This window comes from Esox lucius, chromosome 17 (assembly GCF_011004845.1).
Source record: "Esox lucius isolate fEsoLuc1 chromosome 17, fEsoLuc1.pri, whole genome shotgun sequence".
Taxonomy (NCBI): Eukaryota; Metazoa; Chordata; class Actinopteri; order Esociformes; family Esocidae; genus Esox; species Esox lucius.
The window spans coordinates 9,010,576-9,021,900 of NC_047585.1; the positions used below are offsets into that span (position 1 = coordinate 9,010,576).

At 44.5% G+C, this 11,325-nt stretch overlaps 1 protein-coding gene across 11 annotated transcripts in view; it reads left to right on the forward strand.

Moving 5' to 3' along the window:
• Window positions 1-8,296, forward strand: part of kif21b (kinesin family member 21B) — a 63,881-nt gene extending 55,585 nt beyond the window's left edge. For 5 of the 11 annotated variants that reach the window (XR_002198078.2, XR_002198081.2, XR_002198082.2 and 2 more), the window contains 3 exons: window positions 1,588-1,787; window positions 2,015-2,241; window positions 5,927-8,296. Coding sequence is in view for 5 of the 11 variants with exons in the window: in XM_020055639.2 (XP_019911198.2) it covers window positions 1,588-1,787; window positions 2,541-2,640 (300 nt within the window). In the remaining 6 variants the exon portion in view is untranslated. Of the gene's footprint in view, window positions 1-1,587; window positions 1,788-2,014; window positions 2,242-2,540; window positions 2,680-5,926 lie in introns of those variants that run through there. The other 6 variants (XM_020055639.2, XM_020055640.2, XM_020055642.2 and 3 more) reach the window with 3 other exon arrangements.
• The last annotated feature ends 3,029 nt before the right edge of the window (window positions 8,297-11,325 follow it).

Consider the following 11,325-nt stretch of genomic DNA (forward strand, 5'->3'; position numbering starts at 1 on the left):
AGTGTGGCAGCTGAAAAGGGCAGAGATAATTGAAGGTCATCGATAAGACTGTTGGCATTATTGGATACATAGAAGAAACCGCGAAAGTGCAACACATATCGATTCATTGTTAGTTATTTAATATATTTTTCTCTATTGTTTTTTTTTTTTAAGATATTGTTTTGTTATTTTTATTATTTGACAGGAAAGTATAGAAAGAGTAGAATATTTGCGGAAAGATCAGTGGGCTGGACTTCAGCCCACGCTTCAGTGTGCAGAAGGCAACGGCTTAGACCGCTGCACCAAGACCACCACTTTCATTCATTGTCATCCTTTATTGCACATAGAGAACAGGGATATCGAGGTTGTGGGTGGGATCTAAATTCTTGCTACAGGAATAGATGTGCAGCTGGGGTTCAGCCCCCTGGACAACCCTAGGCCAGAGTTCCCACAGAAAACCATTATTCAGAAAATGCACAATATTTTATCCAGGTCTTGGCGTTAGGTTCAGCTACTCTGGGGTCTCTCACTGCCATCACATGATCATGTATACAATACTACTAATAACAAAATCAACACCAGAATATCATTAACAGCAATCCGCATAGGCAGCGTGCAATGGTACACAGTACCCAACAGATGAAGTCAGGGTGGTGGGCGGGTTCACGCCTGCATGCTAGTAGACCAGCACACGCAGACTGAGTAACCTAAAGATGAAATAGTCTGTATGAAATCTGATACTGTGACCAGGAGTGATCCCACGCATCAGCTGATACGTATCTGACCAATCACCACTCGGGGTTCCTGTCTGAACTATACCTGCCACTCAAATGTTTGGACACACTTACTCATCCAGACACTGTTATCTCATGATGTTCCAATATTCCAGGATCATATTGTCCCCATACACACTGCTAAACAATTTCAAGATTAAGTGACCCTTTTATACTGTTGTTGTTTTCTAAAGAAAGGAACCAGCCATGGAGTGATTGGAGTCATTGTTTTTGTTATAGGTAGGCTGTATAGCTATTAGCTAGCCATCTATAATAATCTTTGTATAATAGTACACTTTAGTTCTGTTAATAAGCGTTCTGTTGTCCACCTTATTTCATCGAAAAAGTAATGTCTGAGGTAAAATTTGCATTCCAGCTGTTTAAATAGACAGTCTGCCACATAGAAAACCTCAAATTGAAACCAGCCAGGGACAACGACATTCATCCTAGGCTTGCCGGATTTCTTTTTGTGGTTTTTGGTCACAAATGTCAATTATATTATAGTAAAATCTATAGCTAACAGTTCCCAATATATAAAATGATAGACATAAAACAAATGTAATAATGCTATATCTTTAGTTGGAGGGGGAATGTAGACAATTTTATTTTGAATTAATTGTGGATTCTAAAATATATATATTTTGCATTTTAACAGAAACATTTTAAATATTGGCAGTTTAAGCATTAACAGCTAATTGTCAACTTTGTCCATCTACAGCATATGTGTAGCTTTACCCAGTTTAGCAAAGAATCACAGACACTGATAGACAGTCTGAATGGGAACAACATACAAGGACATTTTATATAATTAAACTTACCTAACCCCAATCCACAGCAAATCCCAAACGCCCATAAGGATTGGGTATGTGCACTGGCTTATGTTCCGGGTCGACCAATGCTGCTGAGTGCCTGTCGAGGGGGCATGCTCAAGGTGTGGAACGTTGAAAACTTCACCCCCCTAGGAGAGGTCAGGGGTCATGAGAGCCCCATCAATGCCATCTGCACAAACTCACGACACATTTTCACCGCTTCCAGGTAAAACATTTTGTGATTTTGTTGCTATCCTGAAACATTGCTTCACCATGTCAACAGTATTTGTAGCAGATTTTACCATTCACTTTGACAGTTTACAGTTTTTTACTTACAACCGCACGTATAGTGCAGATATAACGGAGGCCATTTTGTAGATTGCGAGAGCTCTTAATGCTTCCATTGAAATGTATCTACTTCCAGTAGTCTGACTGCTAGTCTGATCCTTCTAGCTACCTGCATGGAGGAGCTCGTTTAATGCATGCTGCCCTGCATTTACATTTTCAAAGACATTTGGCGGATGTTCATGTCCGGAGTGACATGCAATTACTAAAATAAGTTATCCTACTTCGGACTCCAACCCACCACGCTGTCTTTGCATGCGCCATGTTCTACAAACGAAGCTACACGTAGCAATACAAGTACCCCGATTTGATTGCTTCAAAAACGAGCTGTTGCGGTGAGTGGGTGTGCATGGCGCCGCGGTCTTCGACCCCCAACAGTTACTGTCTGTCTGATGCTTTACTCTTAACACCAAGCTGTCTAACTACTCCTACTAACCTGCTTTAATGTTCACTCTTACCCCTTCCCTCTTCTTGTCCTCTCTTCTCTCATCATTTCTTCTTTTACCGTCCTTGTTTTCCTTTCTTCTCCTCTTCTGTTCCCCCCTCTCCTTCTCTCTTCTTTCGCCTCTCCCTCCTCCCCTTCTCCTCCCCGCCCACCTGCTGATCTCCTCCCCCTTCTCCTGACGTTCCTCAGTGACTGCAGGGTGAAGTTGTGGAGTTATGTCCCTGGTCTGACCCCCTGTCTGCCTCGACGTGTTTTGGCGATCAAGGGTCGCGCCACCAGCCTCCCTTGAGCCTTTCTTCCGACTTCCAACCCCTGCCTCCGCTCTCCGGTACTCCCACTCATCTTCCTTTATACCCCTTCTCTCCTCCTCACTCCAGAGCGTGCTATCTCTCTCTCTGTCTCACCCCACTCCCATCTATAACTCACTTGGCTCTTTTATCTTCTATCTCTTTCGTTTTTATCCTGTCATTGTGCTAAAGCTCGATCTCCGCTGCTTTCCAAAAGGGTACACTCTTTCTTTTATCCTACCTTCATCCTGCTATTCTGATCTCTCTCAAGACATTTCTCCTTTCGTCTCTCACAGCTCTGTCGTTGGGTTTTCACAACAAACTTTCTCAACTTCTCCTCCTCCCCACCTCCTTTAAGTGCAGATCCTGCAGTTACTCTGTTGTTGGGGAATGCGTCAGGACGAGACACTGCAGTAGGTTTCCTCACAGGGATGATAGTTGAGTGTCTAAGTCGTTACCGTGCTGAGAGTAGAACAGGGTTCATTTTACCAAACTCTCACCTGCAGTCTCTGCAACGGGTCCCCCGCCCACGTTACACTAATGCCAACTGCTTCCCCTATTAACTGGGTCCTACCTACAGTGACTCCAACACACACACACATCATCCAGGTTCATTATCCTAGACTCTCTATAATACTCCAGTTACCGGCATGATGTTAGGAAGGAGTTGGGGAGAGGAGATTTTAGCATGGGAGTTATTGCCTAAAATTCGACAAACGCAAAACCAGACACACAAACACACACTCAAGCTTACACGCGACAGCAGTTAGGAGCTGGCTTCTCGGCAGGTTTTGAATTGAGGGAAGATTAAGCGCAAATTGGCAGCTCAGCTGGGAGTTTCTTAACAGCTGAGAAGAGAAGTTGATTCACTTCTAAACTTCCTAATGCAATTATAGTATTTTATAAACTTCACCTAGAGCTCTGTTGAGCAGAGAGGCGGCTGGGAGTTGGGGGGTGTGGGGGAAAGAGACATGGTGGGAAAGCAACATGGAGGAGGAGAGATGTTTAAGAAAGACTGAGATCGAGAAAGAGAGGGAGAGAGCCTTGATCCTTTTGAAGCAGTTTACTGTAATGTTAATTTAGAATTTCTTATGGCTTTTCTTTCTTATTTTCCTCTTGCTTTGGCAATGTGAACAAATATTTTCCATGCCAGTAAAGAAATGTGTAGTATATGGAATTAAAATACATTGTAATTGGCTGACACAGACATACTGGGACAGGCTGACACAGAGACTGGCTGACACAGAGACTGGCTGACACAGAGACTGGCTGACACAGAGACTGGCTGACACAGAGACTGGCTGACACAGAGACAGGCTGACACAGAGACAGGCTGACACAGAGACAGGCTGACACAGAGACAGGCTGACACAGAGACAGGCTGACACAGAGACAGGCTGACACAGAGACAGGCTGACACAGAGACAGGCTGACACAGAGAGAGACCAACATAAAGACAAACACAGACTGACAGAAAGACTGAGAGGCTGACATAAAGAAACAGACTCACAGAAGTACAGGCAGATAAGACAGACAAATGTCAAAATGCCAATACTAACATGTATGTATTGAATTGAATTGTAATGTAATTGACAGGGACAGACTGACACAGGGACAGACTGACACAGGGACAGACTGATACAGAAACCAAAACATACTGACAGAGATATACAGAACCAGACTGGCACAGAGAAGGTCTGACACAGGGACAGACCGGCGCATATACTCAGACTGACAGACAGATTACATGAAGACGGAAAGACTGACACAGCAACAGACAGACACAGGGTCAAACCGACAAAAACTGACACAGAGACAGACGGACTGACACAGAGACAGACATACAGACTGACTTGGACAGACACTGATTGACAGTCTGACACAGAAAATGGCTAAGAGATAGAGACAGACTGACACAGTGACACGTCAACTGAACACAGACAGACTGACACAGTGACACGTCAACTGAACACAGACAGACTGACACAGTGACACGTCAACTGAACACAGACAGACTGACACAGTGACACGTCAACTGAACACAGACAGACTGACACAGTGATACGTCAACTGAACACAGACAGACTGACACAGAGACGAAGAAAGACAGACAGACACAGCCATAGACTGACTGACACAGACCGATTGACGGGGTGACACAGAAACAGGCTGACAGACTGATTGACAGATTAACACAGACTGACTGACAGAGGCAGACTGACTAAGACCGACTGACAGGGAAGACTGACACAGACCAATTAACAGACAGTCAGACTGACACGGATAGAGAGGCACAGACTTGTGATGTTTTCTGTATCTAAGATGCGTTTATGTTTCATAGGCACAGACTTTTGATGTCTATTTTGGACGTGATTCCTTTGTGCTCCATAATTGGTAAAGGGGTAGGGTGTTTTGTGTGTGTGTGTTTGCACGGGTGTGCAGGCTTGCATGTGTGTGTGTCGGTTTTGATGTCTTGTCTCTCTGGTGTTTTGTTGGAGTCACAATGGAACTGTTTGAAGATGCCGCAATTGAGTCACTGTTCTTTTCTTTCTTTTTTTCTCTCTGCCTTGTTCTTCCCCTTGTAGCTCCTTTCTTTTGCTCTAATTTTTTCTGTCTTTCCGCTCCCCTCTTTCTCTGCTTCCTCCCCCACCTTCCCTCCCTCCCTCTCTCTCTCTGTCTGTCTCTTTCCATCTCTTCTTCTGTCGCGGTCTGTCTCCCTGCTGCCCCCTCTCATAATTACATACAAGTTGCACTATTCCCGTGATATAACAACATACATATTACCAAGGCCTACTTAGGAAATAATTATTTATTTACAACTTAATGTAATAATAAATATTGTCAATAGGACAATTACAAAGATTTTCAAGGGAAGAAAAACCAGTATTCAGTCATAATACTGGCCTGTGCAGGTTGGTTTTCCTATCAGACATTGTCCCTCATCTTGTGGCCGGCAGCAATGAAGTGAACTGCCAGTCCACAGCTTTGTGTGTCCTCCTCGAAGAGGGAGGACAGTCTGTTCTCATCAGTGAGATATTTGAAGCCTTGAATAATGGTCTCAAATTAAGGGAAATTACAGTCTGTATATTTTTTACATTTTGTTTCTGTCTCTCACTCTTCCTCTCTCGCACTTCTTTCTCTCGTGCTCTTATCTCGCTCTACCTCTCTGTCCCTCTCCCCCCCCCCCCCCCCCCCCCCCCCCCTCTCTCTCTCTTTCTCTCCCCCTCTCTCTGTCTCTCTCTCTCTCTTTCTCTCCCCCTCTCTCTGTCTCTCTCTCTCTCCCCCCAGTGATACTACAGTAAAGATCTGGTCAACCAAGGTGGGGAGGAAGAGGTGACAGTTGGGAGCGCTAGCCTGACATTACCATCGGCAGCCATCTTTGATGAGGGGCTTCCTGATCTTTGACCTCAAATCAATCAGGTGCGATGCGGCCACATACAAGGTTTCTGTCACTGGGACAACCAAAGCGTGGATGACGGGCGTCATCGCAAAGTTTAGTTTCCTTGGAAAGACCAGTTGGGGAGCACCTGTATATTAGGTAGCTGACAGGCAAAACGGAGACTCCAGAGAAACTTTGCCTTTTTCTTGTTTCTACTGCCAATTCAACTAGTGCCTCAAGTGCCATTGAGGTTTGATGTGATTTGGATGAGTTGAAACATTTCCTTTGCCAGGTAATGGCTATGTTGGGAAGAAATGCAGAACGTCCTTGGGAGGTCCGTGGACAACCAGTTGCAGACTAAATCATCTCCTTTTCGGTTGATTATTCTGTCAATGAAAGCAAGGACTCCTGGAAGAGAACAAAGCCATGGAGAACACTATTTCTGAGACTGGGTTGTTTCTATAGCACTGACTGTTTTGGATCTTCTACCGGAGATGAAGAAAACATGACACAGGGTGTAAATCGGTGGTGCTCTGTTGTGGACAGGTTTTGAATGTGTCATGTGTGTAAAAACGTTTTAAGAAACCTCTGAGTTTGAATTTAAACAACTTATTCTAGGTCGGAAACATGTATAAATGAACACAGACATTGACTTAACTGAACTGATCTGAAAACGATTTTCAATCACAGTAATTTCAGTAGAGTTTTTAGCAGTACTGTTTTGCAGATTGTGTGGCCTCAAACAAGACGGCTTGTCAACACTCTTCATCAAGAACAATGAGCAATATGAAATTATTGACCAAGTCGGGAGCTTTTTCCCCCCTTGAATAATACACATTTCCTGTCAATACAGCGTACGCTTTATTTCTTCGGTTCCATTTTGGCCCAACACAAGTCACAATGCGGGAAACTAGGTTGTGACAGACTTAGTTTGGATCCCGAGGCAGAACCAGTCGGCGACCAGCGGGGTCAAGAATAAACCAGCGGACGGCTTGCTGAACCCTTCTCTAAACCCTGTTGTTAATTTGAGGATGGGGTCTTCTGCAGCCTGTACCTCAGCTACTGAGTCTACAGTGAGAGCCTTTAACTCTAATACCACCGCAGTGCTTGTGGAACACACACACACACACACACACACTGCTGTCCTATTGTTTTGCTGGAAGTGCTTACACCAGCAGGAATTTGTTAATACGCGCACACGCGCACATCAGCTCCCTAACCCCCAGCATGCAGCAGTATTTCCACAGCGGCCAAAGTTCCAGATCATTATCGCCCCTATCTGTATGTAGAGTCTGCCTGTGTCCTAGCTTGGGCACTACGCCCTACAAAGTAGTCTAGTTTTGATCAGAGTCCCGCGGCACAAAGTGCCCAGCTTTTGACCGGAGCCCTTTGGGAATTGGCGTGTCATTTGGGCCTCCCTTTCCCTCTCCGAGGCTCTGAACACTTCAATAAGCACAGCCCTGTCTCAACCTCTCCTCCGCTCTCCCCCCGTGAGGCATATATTCCGTGCGACTCGGCTCTGAGCTTATTAGCCGTAGCAACCGCCCGGAAACCTGGGACCTGGGCTCCAAATGACGCTTTTGAAATCTTTCAAACACTCTAGAGCCACTCCAAACTACCACAGAGTGCCGATTATACTGAGCCACGAAGCCAGGCACGCCCAGTCAAGCACAGAGTCAAGTATTTGAAACAATGTCAAAAACAGTATTGGCAGCCAGGTCTGAACTTGGCTGATAACAGTGATGGCAGACAACCGTAAAGTGCAGGGCTGTCCATGAGGCATCGGCAGGAGAAATGGTTATGCTAGCCAGGCTAATTGGCTGCCGGCTACCAGGTTGTGATAAGATATGCAATATGGGAATACTCTGGAACTAGGTCAGGATAGGGAAGAGGTTTTACAGGGGTCCGTCCCAAATGGACCCTATTTCCTGTGGGCCCTGACCAGAAACAGTGCACTAAGTAGGGAATAGGGTGCCATTTAGTTGAGATACTTTATAAGATCCTTATTTCTGCTGTTCAGATCTGGTGTGCCCTATCTCGCAATCAGCTGTGTGTGCGCGTGCGTGTTTGTATGTGTGCGCATGTGCGTTAGTGCATGCGCGGGCAATCCCTGGCTTTTAGGTTATTCATCTTGCCTTTACTTCAGCTCTGAGAAGTACTGTCTGTGGTGTGAAATGAAACATATTTATCTTCTAGCCTACCCACACATGCATACACACATTCACACATGCATACACACATTCACACATGCATACACACATTCACACATGCATACACACATTCACACATGCATACACACATTCACACATGCAAACACACATTCACACATGCGTACACACATTCACACATGCGTACACACATTCACACATGCGTACACACATTCACACATGCGTACACACACTCCAATGGCGTATCACTATCTTCAAGTGTCAGCTATCAGAGAATCTTCCCTCCATTCCGTCTATTCATTCTCCTGTTCTGTCACTTTAAGAAGGGGTGATTTTAATCAATTCCAGTGGATTATGTCACAAAGGCGTCATGGAACTGGATGATTCTAAAGAAACTGTGAAATCCCGCCCTCCCAGAGGAGACCGAGCTATTTTTAGATGTGTGATCCACTGAGCTACACATTAACTCTCAATATTTTTTTCTCCTGTGACTTTATCTGTTTGTTACTGCACTTTATCTGGTAAATACTTCTGTGTACTGTAGGCAGATGAAATGGCCACATCTGAGGAGAGGTTGGTGATCCAATATAGCAAAAGAAAATCATCCCGAATGAAATCTTTCGCAATGGGAACCTCAAATGTTTTTCTTCTCCAAGATTTAAAGAGCTGCCTTTGAAGACTGACTAAAACAATTTTGTTTTCTCTTACCAGACGTTTGGATGCTGCTAACTTGATGTGAATAGATGGATAAAAAGGAACATATGAAGTTGGATAAATCAATCATGTTAATCTAAGTTTAGGATTAGGTTGGAGTTGAAGGCACAAAGTGTGGATTCAATATTCCCCAAATCCCGTCCTTGAGTATGTAGCCCATAACATTTACCAAAGGCCTTGTGTTTTAAGCCATTTGAAAGTGAAAGGTACAATCGATGTCCCTTTGTCATAGATAAATATGTATGTAATCCCTGTAGCATTTTGGGACTTCTGTAGTAACCTGGAACTATAATGCCTTTTTTGACCCCCCCACCCCTTCATTTCCGTATTTGTTTTCCCCATTTTAGAAATCCTCTTTAGAAGGGCCTAGGCTAAATGTAAAAGAGGTGGAACTTCCTCCCACAGAGCTGTGCCAATCGCCTATTATTAGCTAACCATGTGGTGCTCAACTTCACTGACAGAACAGTTTTCAGCGTTTTTACTCCTTTGCCCAGGGTGTTTCCCAGTAGCTGTTAGGGGAAGCTTTGTGGTCCTTATGGTGCTTTAAAAGTGCTCCTGCTTATAGACTTGGCTGTCCAACAGAGCTGCATGATCATAGTGGTAGTGAGGAATCTTTACAGCTGTGGGGGGCTCCAACAGAATGTTCTATTTGACAGCAAAGGGGGTCAAAATTTTCTCCACTACTGGCTTTACTCCTCAGCGTGCATATTTGACCGTCTGTATTCCTACCTGTGCTTAACCTTTAACCTTTCGCCTCTTGAATATAAACCAGTGATCCTCTCAGCACAAGATAGACTCCATATGTCAGCCACGTGCCTCTGCTTATAGGCCACAATGCCTTACAGCACCTGTAGAAGTGGAACACGTAGACAGGACACACACACATACATAAGGAAAATGAAAAATGTGTCCTATCCTTACGTTCTATTTCTCCGGCTTCACAGAAGCTGTGAGCATATTCAGCCATTCTCCCAGCGGCCTGGTCAGAAAGAGTAAATCTTGCAGAACATTCACATAGAAACGTGTAGAAATATGTGAATGTCTGTTTGGGAATTAGGGGCTCTCTAGCCGTTAGCCTTCCGGTTTATCTGAGACGTTCTGAGCGTTTAGTGTCACCGATAATTTCCCAGACTGTGGTGATGTGCTCTTGGAGCATTTAGATCTGATCAAACGCTGACAGTGCTGTTATCTAGGCCCTGTTAAATGCTGACTGAGCTGATGTAATACGAAAGAAGTGGCTGTTCAGAAGTGCACACAAAGTTCATATGGCTTTCTATTGCCAGCTCAGTTGCTCTCTGTTTATGGTTTACAGGCAGCCGAACTGGGCGCTGACGCTATCTGTGAAACGAGGTCAAACTCTACGAAGGGTCAAAGGTCATAACCAGGTGCCTTTCTTTTGTACAGGCTCCTCCCTCTATCGACTTCTGTAAATATTTGTACAGATGATACTGCTTTTCTTTTCTTACAATGTGCATGTGACCAAATACCATGTAAAATACCTTGACATGTAAATACTGTAAGTACAATTTATTTAAAGATGAATCAATAAATCGTCAATGGATCAAATGCAATGCTTCTGGTGAACTTGATGCATTTCCTGTGTGTGTTCTGTGACCTGTTTGTGGAAGCAGGGCAGCACTGTTGTGACCTGGGTGGATGGGAACGCTTCTTCTCCATCCCCTCCTGCACCATCACTGATAAGATCTAACAAACAAATAGGGGCTCTAATCACGATAGATGGCTCCTTCCGTTTACCAAATGACTTTTAAAAAACGCCAACGCCTAACTTCTTATTTCCTTGGAGGGAGAGAGAGAGCAGGTGGGAAGGAGGGAATATAAGAAAAAAGGAGATATAAAATCATAACAAAAAAGAAGAGGCATGCATATGGAAGAGCAGCTTATCAAGTTTTCAGAAGGGAAAACCGCTATTACCCAGGGGGTTAAAATGCTTACTTGTGCGTTATCTCTTCTGTCCTCTCCATCTCCCTGTCAACTCTCCTTTTCCTTCTCCCTCCTCCCTATCGCTTGCTCCCCCCCACCTAATCTCACCTTAGTGACAGCAGCGGTGGCATGACTCTGGTGGGTCTTGATTTCCTGTGCAGATTGGGATCATTAAAGGGTTTGGACAGAGCGTGTCGAGGCCTCTCCACAGGAGACCCTCTCGCAGTGAAGTACGGCTGCCATTACTGCCGGAGAGTCGTAGGAACCAGCTATGTTTCAGACTCCACCACATGCTCAAACTCTTAAACAGACACACACACAAAGTCAAGTACGCACACACTAGCATACTCATACAACACCCCGTCTCGCTGTTTTTTTTGAACGGATGGCTAATGACATTTTCATGGATTTTTATTATTGCTCTCTGCGGGGTCTTGTTCCATTTGTTGATCTGTCAGTCTGTTTTTGCTGGGTTTTCACTTTTT